Source organism: Homarus americanus, unplaced genomic scaffold (genome assembly GCF_018991925.1).
Source record: "Homarus americanus isolate GMGI-L3 unplaced genomic scaffold, GMGI_Hamer_2.0 scaffold43243, whole genome shotgun sequence".
NCBI lineage: Eukaryota > Metazoa > Arthropoda > Malacostraca > Decapoda > Nephropidae > Homarus > Homarus americanus.
Window position 1 is genome coordinate 370,001 of NW_024721459.1, and position 21,545 is coordinate 391,545.

Sequence of the window (21,545 nt, forward strand, 5' to 3'; positions counted from 1 at the left end):
ACAGGAATGAGTGTACTGTAGAAGTGTTTACATATCAATTTATTATGTTAGGTCACGCAATGTCACTTCCAATACATTAGTGATACAATGAACTCTACCATTAACGAATAAATGATAATTATTCATTTCGTTGAATTTTTCATTATTTTGGGTTCTTTGTTTCTCTCCTGTATAGTGTATAATGAACGTCGAGTCTTAATTAGTACCAGGTATACAGGTAAAATTTATCAGGTAGATTGTTCAAAAAGTTCATTCTAGGCTCACTGTTATTCCTCTCTATAAGATCTATATATGTTATCATTCTTCCTCATTATATCTATTCCTATATGATTCTATATCTTCCAAACGTCACTTTATACCGTTCACTTTACTTTTAATCACTTTATTTCAGATTCTTGGCTTATCCTGGACAGCAAGCCACGGACAGTTACCGACAAATGGTGATGGATTTTAGCCAATGTGGTGTGATGATGGTGGTGTGGTGGTGTGTGGCTGCGGGCGCCTCTTTGGGTTTTGCTGCAGGTGAGAGAAGGAAGCTGTTGGTGTGAGGGAGATGGATAGATAGATAGACAGATTCGCTTGTTTTATATACATGTACACCCTGCTTGTCTCATCTACACTCTGCCTGTCTCATCTACACTCTGAATGTCTCATCTACAGATACACCGCAGCAGCAGCACCAGCAGGAGGGGCAGGAGGAGGAGGAGGTAAGGGTGTTCACGATGCAGCGGGGTCTGTGGACTGTGCCGCGGGACGATGTGTTCCTCCGCTACAACTTCACTGGCACTGAACCTCTCACCCACTATACTATCTGCTATAGGCTGAGGTTAGTTGCAATAAAAACCTCTTTATAACGGACTATATATGAGAGGTTAGTCCGTTATATATAAAAGTTCCATCTAACGAACTATATGTAAGAGGTTAGTACGTTATATGGAGGTTTCGCTGTTCCAGGTTTGAATGTATGCGTAACTGAATATATATGACGTTGAAAAGTGAATAGAGCAATAAATACATAAGAACATAAGAACATAAGGAGTCTGCAATAGGCCGGTTGGTCTGTGCCTGGCAGCTCCTGTCGAGAGTTACTACCACTCTCTATCATCCATGAATCTATCTAGCCTCCTTTTAAAACTTTCCAGCGTTCCAGCACTTACTACAAAGTTGCTAAGCTTGTTCCACTCGTCCACCACCCTATTTGTGAACCAGTTCCTTCCTATCTCCCTCCTAAACCTAAACTTATCCAACTTGAATCCGTTGTTTCGAGTCCTCTCCTGCTCGGATATTATAAGAACTTTATCTATATCCCCTTTATTGATGCCTTTCACCCACTTAAATACTTCTATCATATCTCCCCGCACTCTTCGTCTTTCTAGGGAATGCAAGTTTAGTTTCTTTAACCTATCCTGATATGGAAGGTTTCTAAGTCCCGGAATCATTTTCGTCATTCTTCGCTGCACCGACTCTAGTGAATTGATATCCATTCTATAATAGGGCACCAGAACTGAACCGCATAATCGAGGTGCGGCCTAACTAGCGCAAGATATAGTTGCAATAAGACCTCTGCACTCTTATTACTTACTTCTAGATATAAAACCCAATACTCTGTTTGCCTTATTTCGAACATTAACGCACTGTTTTCTAGACCGTAGGTCCGGGCTAAAGTACCCCTAGGTCTCTTTCACAAGTCGACTTCTCTATGTTGATGTTGTTAAGGCTGTATACAATGACAGTATTTGTTCTTCCAATATTAAGTACGCTGCACTTGCTGGTGTTGAATTTCATTTGCCATTTTTCTGACCACTCCTGCAGTTTATTTAAATCCTCCTGTAGTGCATTTGCACCCTGCCCTGAATTAATCTGCCGCCCTATTTTGGTGTCATCCGCTAACTTGCTTATGAGTTCGCATCCCATTAAACATAAAAAATTAAATAAAAAAATAAATGATTATATATTTTACAGGTTGGAGGTTGGCGCTTTACGACATTCACTTGTCTTACGCAACGAGTGACCACAACTCTAATGCTCTTGTTTTCTGTAAGTCATGTCGTTTATAGGTGCCATCCCTTGACTCCCACTTACTCTAGAACCACACCCTTGACTCCCACTTACTCTAGAACCACACTCTTGACTCCCACTTACTCTAGAACCACACCCTTCCATTTACTCTAGAACCACACCCTTGACTTCCATTTACTCTAGAACCACACCATGGACTCCCACTTACTCTAGAACCACACTCTTGACTCCCACTTACTCTAGAACTACACCCTTGACTCCCACTTTCTAGAACCACACTTGACTCCCACTTACTCTAGAACCACACCCTTGACTCCCACTTGCTCTAGAACCACACTCTTGACTCCACTTACTCTAGAACCACACCCTTGACTCCCTTACTCTAGAAATACACCATGGACTCCCTTACTCTAGAACTACACCCTTGACTGAACTACACCCTTGACTCCCACTTACTCTTGACTCCACTTACTCTACTACTCACACCCCTTGACTCCCACTTACTCTAGAACCACACTTACTCTAGAACCACACCCTTGACTCCCTTACTCTAGAACCACACCCTTGACTCCCACTTACTCTAGAACCACACCCTTGACTCCCTTACTCTAGACACCACACTCTGACACCTTCTCCTTACTCTAGAACCACACCCTTGACTTCCACTTGCTCTAGAACCACACCCTTGACTTCCCTCTAGAACCACACTCTTGACTCCCACTTACTCTAGAACCACACTCTTTGACTCCCACTTACTCTAGAACCACACCCTTGACTCCCACTTACTCTAGAACCACACCCTTGACTCCCACTTACTCTAGAACCACACCCTTGACTCCCACTTACCTCTGAACCACACCCTTGACTTCCATTTACTCTAGAACCACACCATGGACTCCCACTTACTCTAGAACCACACTCTTGACTTCCACTTACTTTAGAACTACACCCTTGACTCCCACTTACTCTAGAACCACACCCTTGACTTCCATTTACTCTAGAACCACACCCTTGACTCCCATTTACTCTAGAACCACACTCTTGACTCCCATTTACTCTAGAACCATACTCTTGACTCCCATTTACTCTAGAACCACACCCTTGACTCCCACTTACTCTAGAACCACACTCTTGACTCCCATTTACTCTACAGAACCACACCCTTGACTCCCAGTTACTCCTAGAACCACACTCTTGACTCCCCATTTGTCTAGAACCACACCCTTGACTCCCACTTACTCTATAACCCCCCACCCCTTGACTCCCGCCTCTAGAACCACACCCTTGGCTCCCTTATCCTAGAACTACACTCCCGCTCCCTTTACTCCTAACCCCACCCTTGACTCCTTACTCTAGAACTACACCCTTGACTCCCACTTACTCTGAGGCCCTGCTCTTGCAGCTCACTTACTCTATAACCCCCCACCCTTGACTCCCTGCAGAACCACACCCTTGACTCCCTTACTCTATAACCACACCTTGGCTCCCACTTATACAGAACCCACCTTGTCCCACTTACTCTATAACCCCACCCTTGACTCCCTTACTCCTAGAAACTACACCCCATGTTCCACTTACTCTTGACTCCCTTGCTCTGAGAACCACCCTTGTCCCACTTGCTCCTATAACCACACTCTTGACTCCCACTTACTCTAGAACCCACGCCAGCTCCCACTTACTCTAAAAGACACGCTCTTCTGACTCCACTTACTCTATAACCACACCGACTCCCTTGCTCCTAGAACCACCCCCTTGACTCCATTTACTCTAGAACCACCCCTTGACTCCATTTGCTCTAGAAACCACCTTGGCTCCCTTACTCTAGAACCACACCCTTGACTCCCATTTTACTCTAGAACCACACCCTTGACTCCCATTTGTCAGACCACCCCTTGGCTCCCACTTACTCCTAGAACCACACTCTTGACTCCCCATTGCTCTAGAACCACACCCTTGACTCCCATTTACTCTAGAACCACACCCTTGACTCCCTTTTTCTGAACCACCTCTTGACTCCCATTTACTCTAGAACCACACCCTTGACTCCCATTTACTCTAGAACCACACCCTTGACTCCCACTTACTCTAGAACCACACTCTTGACTCCCATTTACTCTAGAACCACACCCTTGACTCCCACTTACTCTAGAACCACACTCTTGACTCCCATTTACTCTAGAACCACACCCTTGACTCCCATTTACTCTAGAACCACACCCTTGACTCCCATTTACTCTAGAACCACACCCTTGACTCCCACTTACTCTAGAACCACACCATGGACTGTCACTTACTCTAGAAAAAAAATGACAGTCACCGTACATAAACGACATCACAGGTAAATTACTGCAGGTACTTTTTTATAATGACTTCCGCTATGATTAGGGATAATTAAACCAACTTAATGAAAACAAAATATTCCTTTACTCCAGCGTACAGAAGACCTCAATTATGACTGGCTGACATATTTTGTTTAGATCTTCATTATGATTGGTTTACAAATTATCATGTGTCGTTTGTCATGTGTTGCTGTAACATTAGATAAATTCGCGTGATATTTATACTTTTGGCCAACCAAATTACTTATATTTATCAGTACCTGGCTGGCCTTAACCCTTTGAGTAAGGTGACTTAACCCTTTATGTACGATGACTTAACCTTTTGAGTACGATGACTTAACCCTTTGAGTACGAAGTCTTAACCCTTTGAGTACAATGAATAATATACGAATAAACCTCAAACTTTCCTAAATTCTTATCTTCTGTTTATAGATAACGATGGTGACGACCTCAGAGTCTACGTGAACGACCAAGCCCTAGCGGTCACCTCTAGCACTACGTATGAGGTCTTACCTGAGCAATGGGAACACCTGTGCTACCTAATTAACCCCACCACCGTTACCGTGTACTGGCAGGGTGAGGTAGGTTGGATTAGGGGGGGCGGGTTCCTGTTACCTCACTTGGGTAATGAGATAGGTGAGAGAAAGAGAGAAAAAGGAGGGAGGATAGAGTGGGGGAGATAGAGAGAGAGAGGGGGATATAGTAGGGGAAAGAGAGAGGGTATAGAGTGGGGGAGAGAAAGGGGGCTAAGGTAGGTGAAAGAGAGAGAGGATAGAGTAAGTGAGAGAGAGGGAGGATAGAGTGGGGAAGAGGGGGGGGGATAACTCTATCTAACTATCACCCGAAACACACACACATCCTCTTGGACGGCAGGAACTGGTGAAGGGACAGTTTGATGGTGACTCGACCCTCCATCTGAACGGCTGCCTCATATTGGGCCAAGACCAAGACAGTCTGAGCGGCGCCTTCACCAACACACAGGTAGTAGTAGTAGTAGTAGTAGTAGTAGTAGTAGTAGTAGTAGTAGTAGTAGTAGTAGTAGCTGTAGTAGTAGTAATATTAGTAAAAGAAGAATAAGTAGCCGTTCATTTGTATTGCTATTCCTGTCATAGTCAATAATACACCTTTATACGACACATTTTCGTTAATTTAATCGTGATAAACTTTCTGGTAGATCATACAGGGAGATATAACCCAGGTGAGCTTCTGGGATCGTCTGCTACTGCCGGAGGAGATCGAGGACTTAGCCAGGTGTCGAGCCCTTGGTCGTGGGAACGTCTTCAGCCTGGACACAGCCACCCTCGAACTGTTTGGGCCCATCAAGGAGACTAGTCTGGCCCTCTCTGAACTTTGCAGGTACCAGAGATGACCAAATTACTCTTATGTATACAACAATTAGTCATAGTAAGTTTGATTGTAAGTTTATATGTTCAGATTCATTCTTCAGTAGCTTTAACTTAGTGGTGGGATTTGTGTTCTCAGGCAGCCGCCCCGCTATGTAGTCCTGCCTGAGGGACGAACCTTCTCTGAATCACTACACAAGTGTCGTTTCTTTGGAGCTTCTATGGCAGTGGCGATGTCTGACAGAGACAACAACCTTCTCTTCAGCCACCTGCAGCCATTTGTGGACGTGTGTGGCAACAACTACTGGAAAATGTGGATGGGACTCACAGATGAAGTAACAGAGGGCGTGTGGGTGAACGTGAACACTGAGGAGCCTGTCAACTACGTCGCCATAGAGGCGGGGGACCCAGACGGGGGTATTTTTGACAATTGTATGGCGATGAAGCCAAACGGTTTCTGGGGAGGTGAACTGTGCCGTATGAAGAAGTGCGGCTCCTGTACACTACTTCCCTCCACCTTCCTCTACCTCCGCGGTCTGTGTTTTGACGATGGGTACCAGACGAGGTTTCGGTTGGATGGTTACATTGACAGTCGACCATTCTTTCGTGGATTCTATGACCAGTCAGTCATGTGGAGTGGCGAAAGTGAGACGTGGTTTATCATCAATACAGAAAATAACCAGAGTCTAGCTTGGACACGCCTGGAAGATACTCAAGAATACCCACTGGGGCAACACGAGTGGATCTTCAACTCCACAGTGTGTGACAATAATCCAGGCGACGCTGTTAATATCAGTCTATCTATCTGTAACTCAGGTCAGTTCATGTGTCTCAACGGGGAGTGTATCAGCCACCACCTGCGCTGTAACCTTCGCCATGACTGTGCAGACGGCAGCGACGAGGACAACTGTGGCGTGGTGATGGTAAACAGTGCTTACCGCTGGTACCTCCCCCCATCAGGGCCCAACAGATCCGCCCTTGTCGTCATTCCCTCCATAACTCTCACCCGCTTCACCAACATAGATGACGTCAACATGGTTATATCCTTAGAGTTCTACTTGACGCTCCAGTGGCGAGACGACAGATTAACTTTCAAACACCTGAGGGCAGATAAGGAGACTGTTTTATACAAGGAGGATGTTAAAAAGATCTGGAAGCCTGAATACCTTATAATGAACCTGGACAGTGGGCAGGTGAAGCTCTTGAGCACCGCAATGTCGATCACAACAGCCAAAAATGCCTCCAATCCTTACTACAACGACGTGGATACAGGTGAGTGTGACATGACACCTGTTGCACGTCATATCAACATAACACCTGCTTCACATCCTTACAACATAACACTTTCTTCACATCCTTGGGGGATGGGGCGAATCTTAAGGTAACCCCATTGAAGTAGTTATTAGACAGTGATATGATTCATAGACAATTCAATTATCATTTTTCTTAACGTAATTCTTCTCCACTTGCTCAGATCTGGTGTACCCGGGTGAAGCCAACGTTATAGCTCTCACTGAGCACTACATTGCAAGTTTCTCCTGTGGCTTTGACCTCTACGCTTATCCATTTGACACCCAAGCTTGCAGTTTAGACCTCGAGTTGCTCTCCATCTACGACAAGTATGTACAATTTAAGGTAGACGAGGGAACGGTATCGTACAATGGACCTGGTTTTCTCTCACGTTATGCCATACGCAACCTGCAGTTCGGTGAGGCCTCGAGGGAAAGACAACTGTATGTGGTGTTTGAGTTGCGGCGACGTAAAGGCATGACGGTGTTGTCGACCTTCGTACCGTCTGTGTTGTTGCTGCTGGTGAGCTGGGCGACTCTTTTTGTCAAACTGGACGCACTAAACGTAAGAGCCATCATGTCTCTCACCACACTACTCGTGCTCTACACCCTCTTCTCCAACCTCTCCAGCTCGCTTCCTACCACTGCCACCATAAAACTCATCGACATCTGGTTCTTCTTCATCATATTCCTCCTATTTTTCAACATCATAGTCCATATCTTTGTCAATATCGAGAATAATTGGATCCACATGAACCAAGATGTTGTCCTAAAGGTGACGCCCAAAGAGGCATTCAATGAGTCCACTTTCCCCAATTCTGTGAGATTATTTGTCTGGTATAGAAAATGTATATTGCCAGTTTTGATTCTTGTTTTTAATATTATTTTTTGGATATTAGTTTTAACATACACATAACTTATTTCTGTGTATTAATTTATGGATTTGTGAAGGTTATACCACGAAGATTTACATCCCCTGACTCCTGGTTCTTATATCAGTGGCTTCTTTTGTATTTCTTATCGATGAAAGTGAAAATCTGATGTCAACCCTTCAAGAAACTTTTACCTAAATGTTGCCTTTATTGGTGTAAGAAGTGGCGAGGCTGCATATCCACTTAGGTCAGGTCTATGTATGTATGTAAAGAGTTAACATAAACAAGTGTCGCGTAAAGAATTTTAGTTCTCTCTGATAAGGTGTGGAGAGAACGAGTTTATGGATAACTCACGTAAAGAAGATGTGTAGTTGTGGGTGTTAATATTATATCGGTATAATTGTGACCGAATGATCCTCACCTTTTTCGAAGACAATGTTTTATTTGGAATTGAATGGAACATCTAACTACAAATATATAAACGCCTAGTGCTGGTTATGTTATGAATTACTCTTGGAAAGATTTAATGTTCCTGTTTTTCATAAAAATTCTATAAATATGTAATTCATGAAGTACTGTAATTACCAAAAACTAAGGTAATTAAAAAATCTCAGTAAAAGTACTTCTGGGCATGCTGATTCCGAATATATAGTTCACGGTTCGATTGAAGGGTAATTAGTGGTCGTAATGATGCTTGGAAGATTTTAATGACATCTTCCAATGCTAATTACTTGCCAATTATGGGTTTCCCAGGTGCGATTTTGGTGGGTTTTTTTTTAGCTATTCTGGATGTATTTAAGTAGTTAAGTACCTTAAATTCCAATTCTGAGATAAAAGTATATTTTGGCCGAAAAATTACCAAGGGGCTTACAATTTTTGGCCAAAAAATAATTTTGTTAAAAATCGCAGTAAAAGTACTCCTGGGCATGCCGATTCCGAATATATGATCCACGGTTCGATTGATGGGTAATTAGTGGTCTTAATGATGCTTGGAAGTTTCATATAGAAAACAGTAAATCTTTATCATAGAAAATGGGAATTTTTTCATTGAAAATAGTCTCATCATAGAAAATGGGAAGGACAAGTACCTAACCAAATTCCAACTTCTTTACCCTAGATCCTAAATCAGCATGTCGAGTACCTTTACTGCATACCGTCTGTCATCATGAGATACCTAATCCATTTCACTAACCACTTTGATGCCATTCTTTTGGTTAAGCACAAACTCAGCATGATTATCATGGAAAATATATTTTATTATCCATTACACAATCATAACTTGTAAATATCCATACGTCAGGCACTGTCAACAAGAACAGCTTATCTTTTGACATGAATTATAACAAAATGTCTGTTATTAGCTACATTCAGTACAATGTTACCTTAAAATCCTTATGGAGTTGTGTGGGAAGGCCAGGGGGTTCTCATCTTGACACACAAGATGGGAGTGCGACCACTGCCCGACCCACACAGGTGGTATACTCATAGGTTCACTTTAATTAGCTATTTGCCTCTCTGAAAGCAGGAAACTCAATGTGGTATTTTTCCCTTTATTAATAAGCTATGTCCCTCATTTAAAATAACATGGACTTCCAGAACAAGGGTAGCAAGTTAACTGGACCTCAGTTCTATTAAGACCCAACCTAACACAAATGGGCCATACTCCTACTGGATAGAGTGAAGCATACTAGAAATGGGTCCATTTAAACCTGTAGCCCAAAACAGGAGGGTCAAGCCTTATTATTTCATCAGTTTAAAAATCTGTGTTGAAGTGTGCTGTGTGTTCGTCAATTTGTTGAACATAGCGGTGTTCATGAGGGTGAGCTAACTGGTGTATGCAATAACCTGCATATTCATCTTGCAGTTTTATGTACAGTTATGAACAAAGTCCATCTACACTCCTCTTTGATACTGTAAGACACCCACATGAGACATTAATGTGCCACCTATGGACAGAAAAATTTCAGGTGTTTACAAAAACTTTTTTCACAACATTATCTGAGATTTTCTTGAGTTTGTTGACTGTATATAAAGACAAGTACTGTACAGTTTGTGTGTGTGTGTGTGTGTGTGTGTGTGTGTGTGTGTGTGTGTGTGTGTGTGTGTGTGTGTGTGCGTGTAATGAAGGAAGGAAAGCTGAAGAAGGGGCGAGTGGTGGGTGAGTTATGAGTGAGTAACTGTATGGATGAGAGTATGAGTGGAAAGAGTAAGTGAATTACACAAAAAAAAAAGTACAATATATTAGAAAAAATAAAAGAATGTAGGTAAGTGAATTAGTGACGTGTGCCTTTGGTACATGCATGAGAGAGAGAAACGTCTGAAGTGTAATTAGTACATAATTGGGGACTATTCCAATAATCTTGAGTAATTATTCACGACACCCAAATAACTACTGTACTTTAAAACTGATACAAAAAAGGGCAAAGGCTTGGCAATCCATTTAAATAACAATACAAAATATCTATACATGTATTTTCCTTCACTCCTCCCAATAAATCACATAATATGTAACCTTAAATACTTTAGTTAAAAAAGGTGTTACAATCCTGGTGCTTCAGCTGCTGTTTCATTCATAAAATAGATTCAAACTACAAAAAAATTTACCATTATTTTTCAGAAGTAATGTACAGTAGTTTCATAATAGCATCAAAAAACAAAATTTCAATACAGTAGTTCTTGTCTGAAATAAGTCACAAGTGTTATGACTAACTTGTAGATACAATGTACTATACTTTACATATCACTAAAGGCAGTGCATTTCATACATCCTTCCATCTATGAACTTCCTATGTGAGCTTGATACATCTCCTGCTTCATATAAAAGGCTGCTGTGTTAAAAAATACAACTTTCAAAGAGTAAATCCTGAAGCTCACTGTCTTGGTTGCAAGATCCTGGGCTAAAGCTGTGAACTCAGTAAAAACCTCATAATTCACACATCCCCTAATTCAAAATCACTCCTAATTCGTTATGTTTTACTATAAAAAAATTTATGCTTCAAATTTTGTAATATTTGGTAAAGTTTCAAAATATGAGAGATATTTTGAAGTATTATATATATATATATATATATATATATATATATATATATATATATATATATATATATATATATATATATATATATATATATATATATATATATATATATATATATATATATATATATATATATATATATATATATATATATATATATATATATATATATATATATATATATATATATATATATATATATATATATATATATATATATATATATATATTTCAATTTTCTTAATATTTGGTAAATTTTGAATTGTGAGATACATTTACAAATATGTATGACACACATGTCGCTATGGGATTTGACCGCCCGCCTCAGTGTAAACAAGTACAGGTACAGTATACGCATGTCGGTCAATTCACATGGGTCAGTCATGGAGTTCACATCTACAGTCTACCCAAGGTTTGAGCCATTATGTCTGATAACTCTAAATCTGGTACTGTACTTAGAAACGTTTAGGTTTTGATCGGGGTAGATAGTTGAAAGGTACCGTTGTTTTGTTCGTTCTTCCCTCGGGAGAAGGTGTCCCTCATATGTCATAAGATCCCATAATTTATAAGTGCTAGAGTCCCTATTATTTTGCATTATGGGGGTTTTACTGTAAGGTTATTTCCAACTCTGCAGTCTTCTTTGGTGGTGCAAGATTTGCTATACTAGACTAGTAAGTTCAGATGTAAAAAGACCTATCAAATGCCCAGGCCTACTGAAGATGTAGATTCCTCCTACTGGCAGTGGTGGAAATGATTGCCGATGAGAAAATTCATTTTGAAGAATTTAACCTGAATCATCTTGTAATGTGTCACTATAAACCTCATACTCTACAATGTATCATTACAACATAAAAGTCAAATACAGTATAAAAATGCTCTGCTACCTAAATGTTACTCTATTCTGAAATAAAGCTTCTGTTTGGACTGTGATACAGCAAATATTGCTCCATCAAAGTAGTAATTATGAACAACACAAATTATTGTCTGAACAATGTACAACAGCTGGGATATAAAGAATATGAGGAATTATATATGCTTATAGAAAATCTGGAAACCCCTCTTTATCACATTATCCACAAAACTACTAAATCTCCACCAGTGACTACATCCTTAACCCTTGTCAGTCATGTTCAACAACTTTATCTGACTCACATCCCAACTAATATTGGTAATAAGAAAATCTGAAGAGTACATACAGATCGATGGACTTGTAGTAATTTTCATGAAGTAAACTTGGAAGTTGCTACCATCTCAACCAGCCTTCCTTGGCAGAAAACAATAGTGTATTCAGCAATTAAGCAGCTAAAATATTGATTCTCTTCAGTTCCCTGAATCACATTTGGCTTTGGAATATTAGGAATTATTGAGGTAATTTTATATTGAAAAAGATTTATGCAAAGAAATAAGTCATTCCAGTGATTACTTATGAAGTTAGAAAGTTTACATGAAAATTTTAGCAAAGAGTTATATTTCAGGAACTCCTGAAATTATGGAGCAGAAATTTGGCAAGTTACATGTGGGTATATATATATCTGTATGTAAAAAATTATGAAATATGTAGATGGAAATGGTATATACTAGAGTAACTACTGAAAGAATAAAGAACTGCCTACAACCTCTGCTACTACTATTCCCTTCAAACTTGGGGTGACAGCAAGGGTAGTTACCAGACTTAAAATAGTAGTTTCAAGTGGTTCTTAATCTTCAGTAAATATAGCCTATACTGTACAGCATGTCATTGTTCTTGTTGTTGTTCTTACATACACAGGTAGATTCATTTCTGACTCATCATACTTTGGTTACCATGACAAAAAAAACACAAACACAGTTCCTTACAGTCCATAAATTCAAGGCGACAAACACACCCAGCAAACAGTCAAGTTCTCAGTAAACCCTTTTCATGAGTACTCCAGCTACTGTATGCCCATGAGTACTCCAGATACTGTATTCCCATGAGTACTCCAGTTACTGTAGTCCCATGAGTACCCCCTACTATTCTTGCAAGTACTTTAGCTATTTCCGTCTTCAACTCGTGTGTGTCTTTAATCCCTAACTAGCCTTTCACGGTGTTCACTAACAACCAACCACTTCTAGATGATATCATAAGGCACAGACTCAATGCTCTGACCAAACCCACAACACAGTCTGCATGTAACTAAATGCAAAGATAAAAAGCTAACACCACAGCGGCACCATTCGCTAAAACTCTCACTCCAGATATACACAGCAGAACCTCTCTAAACATATTTAAGAATAAAGCCATTAAATATTACATGTAACCACCTGCATTGTGGTCCATATTGCTGCTAATCCTCCTCCTATAAAAGTGTTGACAATGATCATACACTGCATGTAGAATGTAAGACTAGAGGGCCCTGTGTAACAGGTATTAGGTATTTATGTCCATGATATATGTGTGTATGTATTTAACCCTCTATTAATGAAGATTCTATGATTATATTCATTATTGTAAACAGAGCCTGCTTTCACAGGAACAAAGAACTACAAATACAATTAGTAATGAACTAACAAATCATATCTCAGCAGACTGCAAGGAAAAAAATATTATAAATAAATTTAAAAAAAATCTGTACATATATAATTCCTAAAAAAAAAAATTCCTCCATAGAGCATGCCCTTAACACCTTCCTTACCAGATGGCCAAGCTGATATATTTGGCTACAACAGAGCATATTAAATGGAGTTATGCAGTGTGGAAGGGGTTAAAGCACAAGTTAAGTTCAAAATTCCATCTTCATTTTTTAAAGAGGGGTCGGGGGGACTTTACTCAGCAAAATATAAATAATTTGATTCTGGTAAATATATGACCAAGTCATCCAAAACACTTGTTTACCTCACCATCTACTGCTACAAATTCTAAAAATATCACTGCAGCAAGATGGTCAGTGCTGGAAGAAGCATCACAAACAGGACCATGAAACATTTTTCTTTTAATAGACAACACCAACTGAACCTAAAGTAATGACTTTGGGGTCAATTTGGTTAGGATTGACTGTTCGTGCCATCAGAAAAATGACAGAATGGTTATCAAAATATTTTGATGACAAATATAATAAATCAACTAACAGTGGAGATGGTTATGGACAAGTTCTTCATAATGAGAAAATTTTAAAATTATAAAATATTATAAACAACATTAAATGTCTGACCACATTACCAGAATCAAGACATATTTCCTATTTTGCCCAGCCAGGAAAATCTACTTCGTAAACACGAGTTTCCATAACATTAGTATTGTGCAACAATATGACAATGACAATGCAGTCAAGTTTAAACTTTATTTCTGACTAGTCTGCAACTTGCAGACTTATTTCTGCTTTGTCATGTAAAGTGATAGTCAGACCTCCTTTCAAAGGACCTCAGACACAAATCATAAATCACAATAGTTCCGTTAAGTCTCTGATATGACTGACAGTGAAGCTTGGCAACATAATAAAAAAATAAACTGTGCTTATCAATGACTGACAGTTCCTGCCGGATGGTCAACAAATGTGTTAATACAAATTGAGAAGAACAATTCCCTCCAATAGTCTATTAAAATGAGGTTTCACTATCATATATTAAAATCAGTTTACTGAGAATATTCTGCAACTATTTCATCATCAGACACTCAATAAACAACGAGAAGTTTAAGAAAGTGCTACATGTTCATATTTAAGAAATGTTGTTTAGGTAACCATAGTCTGCAAACAATCCTCAGATTGACACTTATCATTAAAATCCTATAAACAACATTTACAGCACTTATTGTGGTATGAAAAGACACACATTATGAAAAAAAGGAAGCCAAGGCTTTCTATGACTGACTGCAGTTACACCACCCCAAAAATGCAGCCTCAGACATAGTAGTGTGGAAGCTTAGCCAATAAATCACAAAAGAAGAGCTTCATCAGCAATGGAGATTAGCCCTGTCTAAACTGCCTTCACACACAGGCCAGAAAAACCTCAAAGAAGTCTGTGTACATTGACTGTAAGAGCAGTATCATATCTACAGAGATTTTATCAAACATACCAAACAGCATTTTTTCAAACATTCAGTTGTGGTTTGTGGACTTTCCTCGATATTTGTACACAGTATCTTGAACAGGAAGGATCAGGTAACACCACTCCTAATGCAGTTCTGTTGGAGATGCACTTAACCTAAGCACAGCACAGATGGATTCCTATCTACCAGAAATGTAGTTCACGTTTAGTCCATCTGCTTGAAAGAAGCCAACCCCAGTAGGAAAATCATTGTGAAGATAAATCTAACTCCATTAAACACTAATACACATCTCTAAAATATGTAGCAGCATGTCTAGTAGGCTCTGCAGTGCCTGAGACTAGGGGGTTCTTGTAATCAAGGAGTCATGCTGTCAACATGTAAGAGTCTGCCCTCAACTACTGTATATCCCAACATTCACTTTTTAATATAAACTCTATTGTTTCTGTTGATGAATAAAAATAAAGAAACCAAAAATGTTATATATATATATATATATATATATATATATATATATATATATATATATATATATATATATATATATATATATATATATATATATATATATATATATATATATATATATATATATATAAAACCTCTGTAGCTACATTTCTATCAATGTTTTGAGATCATGTAGAGAAAATCAAATTCTTGTGATAATGGGATTCATAAGGCAGCTTCTTCAATATTAACAATATGATCCAATATATCAGGCAGGAAAGACATTCTACTATCATATGAAAGTATTTCCTGTTATAGTAAAGTATATTGTCATTTTATTACAATATTTCCTCTTATATTCTTAAAAACTGGCAATTTTTATCATTGGTTGCTGTAACCATAAGGCAAAATGTTTAAACTTTGAATTTTAAGGACACCCTCAGAAGAGCATACAGTACTAATGTTCCTGGAGGACTTGAGTCATATTCCCAAAACTGCCTCAAGTGTACATCATACACGTAAGAAGATACATAACACAACAAGCTTCAATATACTAACATGTGTCCTTTTATGCAAACTGAATAAAAGCATAAACAATTACAGTACAGTTTGTGAAAATAAAAGAGCTTGTGTGCAGACATATTCAGTAAACAGTTTCCTGTTCAGGTCTTCACCAGACAAGGGTATGGAAATAATAAGTCAAATATTTACGGAAGATTACCAGCAAACGAGCGTGCATGGCCATTCTTGGAGATTTCAAGATCTTTAACCAAACCCTAAGAAAAGAACTTGCCTCATACTGCCACTATAAGATATATAAGCTTAACTTTTCCTGTCAATACTGTCAAGAAAATATAAGAATTTTAATAATTGCTGCTGGCAAAAATATATTATTTTCTCTTTTGTGGAGTCAAGCAGGATAATTGAACTGTTACATTAAATCTTTTCATGGTTAGTGAATAAATAATGAGTATTAACTGCACAGAAACTCACAACAAAATAGAGAGGAAGAATGAGGGATGAAAAAATAAAGCCATCAGGTTATTGTACAAGTGAGATAATCCTAGAAATATGATCACTCTTTTCTTTTTACTGTAGCCGGCGTGACAAGCAACTCTCGTCGTAACCAATGGAGTTAAGATCCACTTTGGCCCAAAACTTTGCCAACTGCAAGAAAACTCTAAACTGATTGCTAACTTAAGCTTCTGCTACCTGTGATGACCGCCTCCTCTGCTAAAACCACAAGTACCGTCCGGGCCTTTCGGAGACCTGACAACCCCAACATTACTCTGGGGTTCCCTCTGGATATTTACCATATTATTTCCAGGAGAATTTCTGTCAACAAAATAAAACATTACTGAACAATAAGTAACATGTGACAGAACAAAGCATTAAGAAGTGCAATGGAGACAATGTTTACAATGAATACAATATCAACTTCCTAACTTTAAAGGATAATAAATAATAGCATGAAATATCCATTGGCATTTAACAAGAATATGCCAGTTGTATATAAATATATGTAACTAAGTTCACAAAAAGCAAAGCAAGTCACCTTACCCTGTTAACATTGGTTCTTCTACAGACTTAGAAGTGGATCCCATGATTCGCAACCGAGCAGCAGCGTAATCTGCTTCTCGCTGAAAAATTACAATAGGGGAATATTCTTAACATCACTGAATTTAAAACTTTAGAGTCTGACTCAAAATCTTTATTTATATCAGTATATGTAAGTATAAATACAGATTTAGGTATAAAGTACAGATTATCATTCAAAAATTTTGCACTCTATTAAACATATACAACAAACTTTATACTTCTAATATTTGAAGTTCTAATGATATACAATTGATATGAAAAATCCCCACATATACAAATAGGCACAACACAATTGCTATATCCCTCATTCTTCTAGAAATAGGGATGGAAAAGAGAATACAGTACATACTGATCTTCATATAATGAAGAGACAAACTCCACATCTTCAAGTATTAATGATCTAGCAGCAAAGCTCAAATATCTCTCCACTAGTTATGTCAATAAAGCTACTACACATGTAAAACACTCACAAGTCTTTCTCGTACTTTTAACCCCCAGGCTTCGGTTCCCATCATATGAAGGATGCTTACAGGGATTCAGCTCCCATCATATGACAGGTTATTATTTGGCGGAATTGTTTGAATCACCACGCAGGCCTGGCTAAATCATGTTGCCAAGTAGGTATTTATCTTTTGCTCGTTCACCCATGTGAGCCTCCCAGACTCCCTTCTCAGTAGCATCTCAGTTTTTGTGATGGAAGAATCTCGCTCTTTGACTTCATACTCCTCACCATATGTTTCTACCCCCAAGCACAAGTGTAGTACAGGTCTTGACCATCAGCAGATTCGTGATCAATTACTGGAGGCAGTAATAATAATTATAAATTGTGTAAATAGTAATAATATAATAAAACAAGAGTCAAGTACATGTGCCCCATACTGCCAGCCTCACCCCACTGCCTCTCACACACACACGCCATTTCACGCACATTCTCGACTCTTCCTAACCCCTTTAATCCAAACTGTATTAGGTACATGTATTTAATTACTGTTTGTTTCATGCATGACCAGTTTGTAAGATCTGACTTGTTTTGTTTTGTTTTTAAATTTTTCCATACATACTACCGTAGACAAGTGCTTGAGGGTTAACTGATAAAGAAGAAAATATAGAGACTCTGAAACGAACCTGTTCTAAGGACTTTTGTTGTATGGGCTTTGGTTTATTTTCTTCAGTGCTTCCTGCATCACCAAGAATTCTCAATCTTGCCTCAGCATATTCTTGTTGTCTCTGTAACGTAACCATCATACAGTATTCAGTAAACAACAGAATACAGTACATGTACTTACATCTATTTTTATAACAAGGTTCTTACACTCTAACTAATAAGTGTACAGGTCTCCCTCAATTTACGATCATCCATTTTACGATAATCCAAAATAAAGTTTATTAAGATTTAACACTTTCTCGGTATTTTTGTTAGGCTAAACTCACTGACACGGAATGTAAACAATGGAAAATGTATCTTTCCCTTCACTTGTCACCTACCCGAGCCTCACCTCACAGCCTCCATGTGAACAACAATCCCCACTTTGTTTCAACGTGGTCACATCTGCCATCACGCAAGTAACAACAAGATCATTATTAATCGTTGCGTAACATTGTGATCACTGTGATATTTTGCCACTAGTGATGAGAGGAAAACTGTATCGTTCAGTGTGTTCTCTGCTTTGGTGATTGTAAAGTGATCAGTGTAACTCTGAAAATGGCTAGCAAGCATCTTGTCGGAGTCAGATCCATGTCACCGCTTGATCAATAAGAGTTCCCTTAGCCACGCAGGGGACATGTGATGATAACCAGGCTTGTTATTATTATTGTGGTGAGTTTTGTTTAATTTGTTTGTTTTTTAATTAAAGTGGGATCGTTTTTTCTGTGTTACATGTCTGTGTCGGACTGACCAGGAACATATCCCATTGAAACTGGGTCCTGAATTCCGTTAATTAGATTTATGTTAGGGTTTTCAGGAACACAACCCCATCATAAATCGGGGGTACCTGTGTTCTTATTGCTTTAAGCCTTTTCTCACTATAATGCAGGGTTGTTGTCACTCATTCATTCACTTTTATTGTTGTAAATACATGTGATACATTATGGTATTCCTCTTCCAGGTAACTTGCCTCCCCCTCCCCCCTTTTGTTAACCTCACCAGCTACCCATTAAAATCTCCAGGACCTGGACATCCTATGTAGGTGAGTACTTAATAGCATGTACAGTAGAGTATACACTACAGTACTGTATATTGTTACCATATGGTCTGTTCAGTACTAAACTACTATATATATGACACCGTTTAAAACAAAGCAGAAGGATCATCCACTCCAAGTATGATAAACAATATTGACTTTGAAAGGACAATATAGACACATCAATAAGATATATTACACCAAAGATTTTCTATTAAAAGTAAAGTCGTAATATTTTCTGCACCAAAAAAGTCAAACTAACAATATTATGTCCAAGTAAACAAACAAAAAATACCTGCTCAAGTGTTTTTACAGGTTGCTTCTGTTTAATGGTAATCATCCCATTAGGAGATGTGTCAGTCTTCTCCTGTGGTCTTCTTAATATCATGATCTTGGGTTCTTGTGGCGTAAACGGGGTCCGCGAGCTGTCCTCACAGGTGACAACATGAGTCCTGTGGGGGTTAAAGTGTTTCTATTGACATACCAAAGGATATTTTAAAACAATTACAATATGTTAAGACTTCAAGCTGTATGGCTTGTCTCTCATCTCCAATCACAAAATTAAACTGATGCGGATGAGCTTCAGAAATCAAATTCACAGACACAATCAAAAGAAATTTACATGATTAATAATTGTTCAAAAGGATGGAACACATTTCTTCAGAATACAGTACAGGTATATCAATAATCACAAGATATTAAATCAAATATAAAATAAAAGGTACAACTGATTGAGAGATCCAATATTTTACTGTCTGAGATAGTTATATAAATTATCATATATATAGGAAAATAAACATAAATGTCTCTTCACTGCTGTATACCCAATAAACTCCCTCTAAATATTTAGTGGTTCAGTTTTTGTAATTCTTTAACCCATTTGTATTCATAAATAAATACATAAACAAATAAATCACTACCTGTTCTGTAGGTTTTGAAAAGATTATCAATTAGATTCTGTAGACTTTCATAAGTGCTGTTACAAAATGTTAGGATAATTGTACTCTCCAAAAAATATAATATACCCATTACATGATTATGGGTAACTGTAAATATTTAAAATACTTACGAATGCATTGTTGATTCTATTTGGGAATTTTTTATAGCCAATCTTTCTAAACGTTCTTCTAACACAGCCTGAAAAAAATTTGAAAAATAAAGATACAGTACATAAACAATCCTCAAAACAATAGACTCTCTTATAATATAATATCCTAAGTACTAACTACAACATTTACATGGGGTTAAAAAACATTACATCTCAGGAAAAACTTCCCTCGAATGACTGGGAGATGTTCTAGCTAAAACTTCAGTGACAGGTATCTATCAGTCAATTTTGAAAACCCTGTGTACCATAATGTACAGTACGTGCTGCATAAAACAAAGGACTACAGTATGACATCCCATAAGGAGCGACAAAGTGACTATCATGATTTCCCTTCTAAACCGCCCCCCTGGCAGAGTCTGGTATGTCAAGGTAGGGCATCAACATTAAGACAAGGCTCTCTCTTCACTGGATCATTGTAAATACACCGCTCAGTAACAACATTAAGAAGTATTCAGAAAAATATGAACATTAAGCTACTTCTTGCAAAGTCAAATTTACCAACTTTCCCCAACCTAGAGTAAAAACTCCCTTTTAAGTCTTGTACAAACCTTAATCCTACGTTATCCCTATTTTTCAGAGTCCTGCTTGTTTTAATTACAACACTAATACTATCATGATAAGAGGGCGACCTGCAAAGCAAATTGATCTACCACATTCTATATAGACTGCAACATTTTTAAAGCAAGAGAGAATTTAAAGAATAAACTTATACCAAATTACTTTAAAATCATATATAAAGATCCCCATTACAACTTCCTCATAATAAATCATTAATCAAAGGTATAAGTCATTAATATTTCCTTAACATCTGGCCAAAGCATAGACCCAACACTACTGGAGTCAGGCTCTAAATCATAGTTCACCTTACAACTGTCATAAATTGAACCCCCTTTAAAAATAATAAATTATCAGTATTATCACCAAACACTTGAGAACAAAGTAGTTATCGACAGTGACCGTGACAATTAATGTACCTCCAATGAGCACAGATGTAAGGCAAAGTCCCCAGACGAGAAGACAAACTACGTCCTTGTTAGGTTTATAAACACTGCTATTTACAGACTTCTATGAGAGATATCCCCTTTATAACTTCAACTAAGGATACCTCTTACAACTATTGTTATATCTATCTCTTATTTAATACCCTCTAGAGCCTGAATTTTACCGAATTTTCATCGATATCCTCCCAGTTGTCGAGAAGGTCATCATCCTGTTCCGCAGCCATTGTTGTTGTTTTGATGCTGCTGAAGAGAGACGCGACTAGCGCACCTTCTATACCTTCATTAATGACACAAGTTAATCTAAACTA

At 38.2% G+C, this 21,545-nt stretch overlaps 2 protein-coding genes across 2 annotated transcripts; one reads left to right on the forward strand and one right to left on the reverse strand.

The window, feature by feature from the left end:
• The first annotated feature begins 722 nt into the window (after positions 1-722).
• LOC121861721 lies at positions 723-10,880 on the forward strand. The gene is made up of 6 exons (XM_042359636.1): positions 723-826; positions 3,876-3,898; positions 4,791-4,939; positions 5,533-5,714; positions 5,841-6,973; positions 7,176-10,880. The coding sequence occupies exons 1-6, from the start codon at positions 723-725 to the stop codon at positions 7,904-7,906; spliced, it is 2,322 nt and encodes a 773-aa protein (XP_042215570.1). The 3' UTR covers positions 7,907-10,880.
• A 5,488-nt stretch (positions 10,881-16,368) lies between these two features.
• Positions 16,369-21,468, reverse strand: LOC121861714 (SUZ domain-containing protein 1-like). The gene is made up of 6 exons (XM_042359627.1): positions 21,402-21,468; positions 20,198-20,265; positions 19,424-19,580; positions 18,074-18,175; positions 16,910-16,989; positions 16,369-16,684 (listed from the first exon to the last, which is right to left on the reverse strand). Exons 1-6 carry the CDS (start codon positions 21,459-21,461, stop codon positions 16,558-16,560), a joined length of 594 nt encoding a protein of 197 aa, XP_042215561.1. The 5' UTR covers positions 21,462-21,468; the 3' UTR covers positions 16,369-16,557.
• Positions 21,469-21,545: the final 77 nt, after the last annotated feature.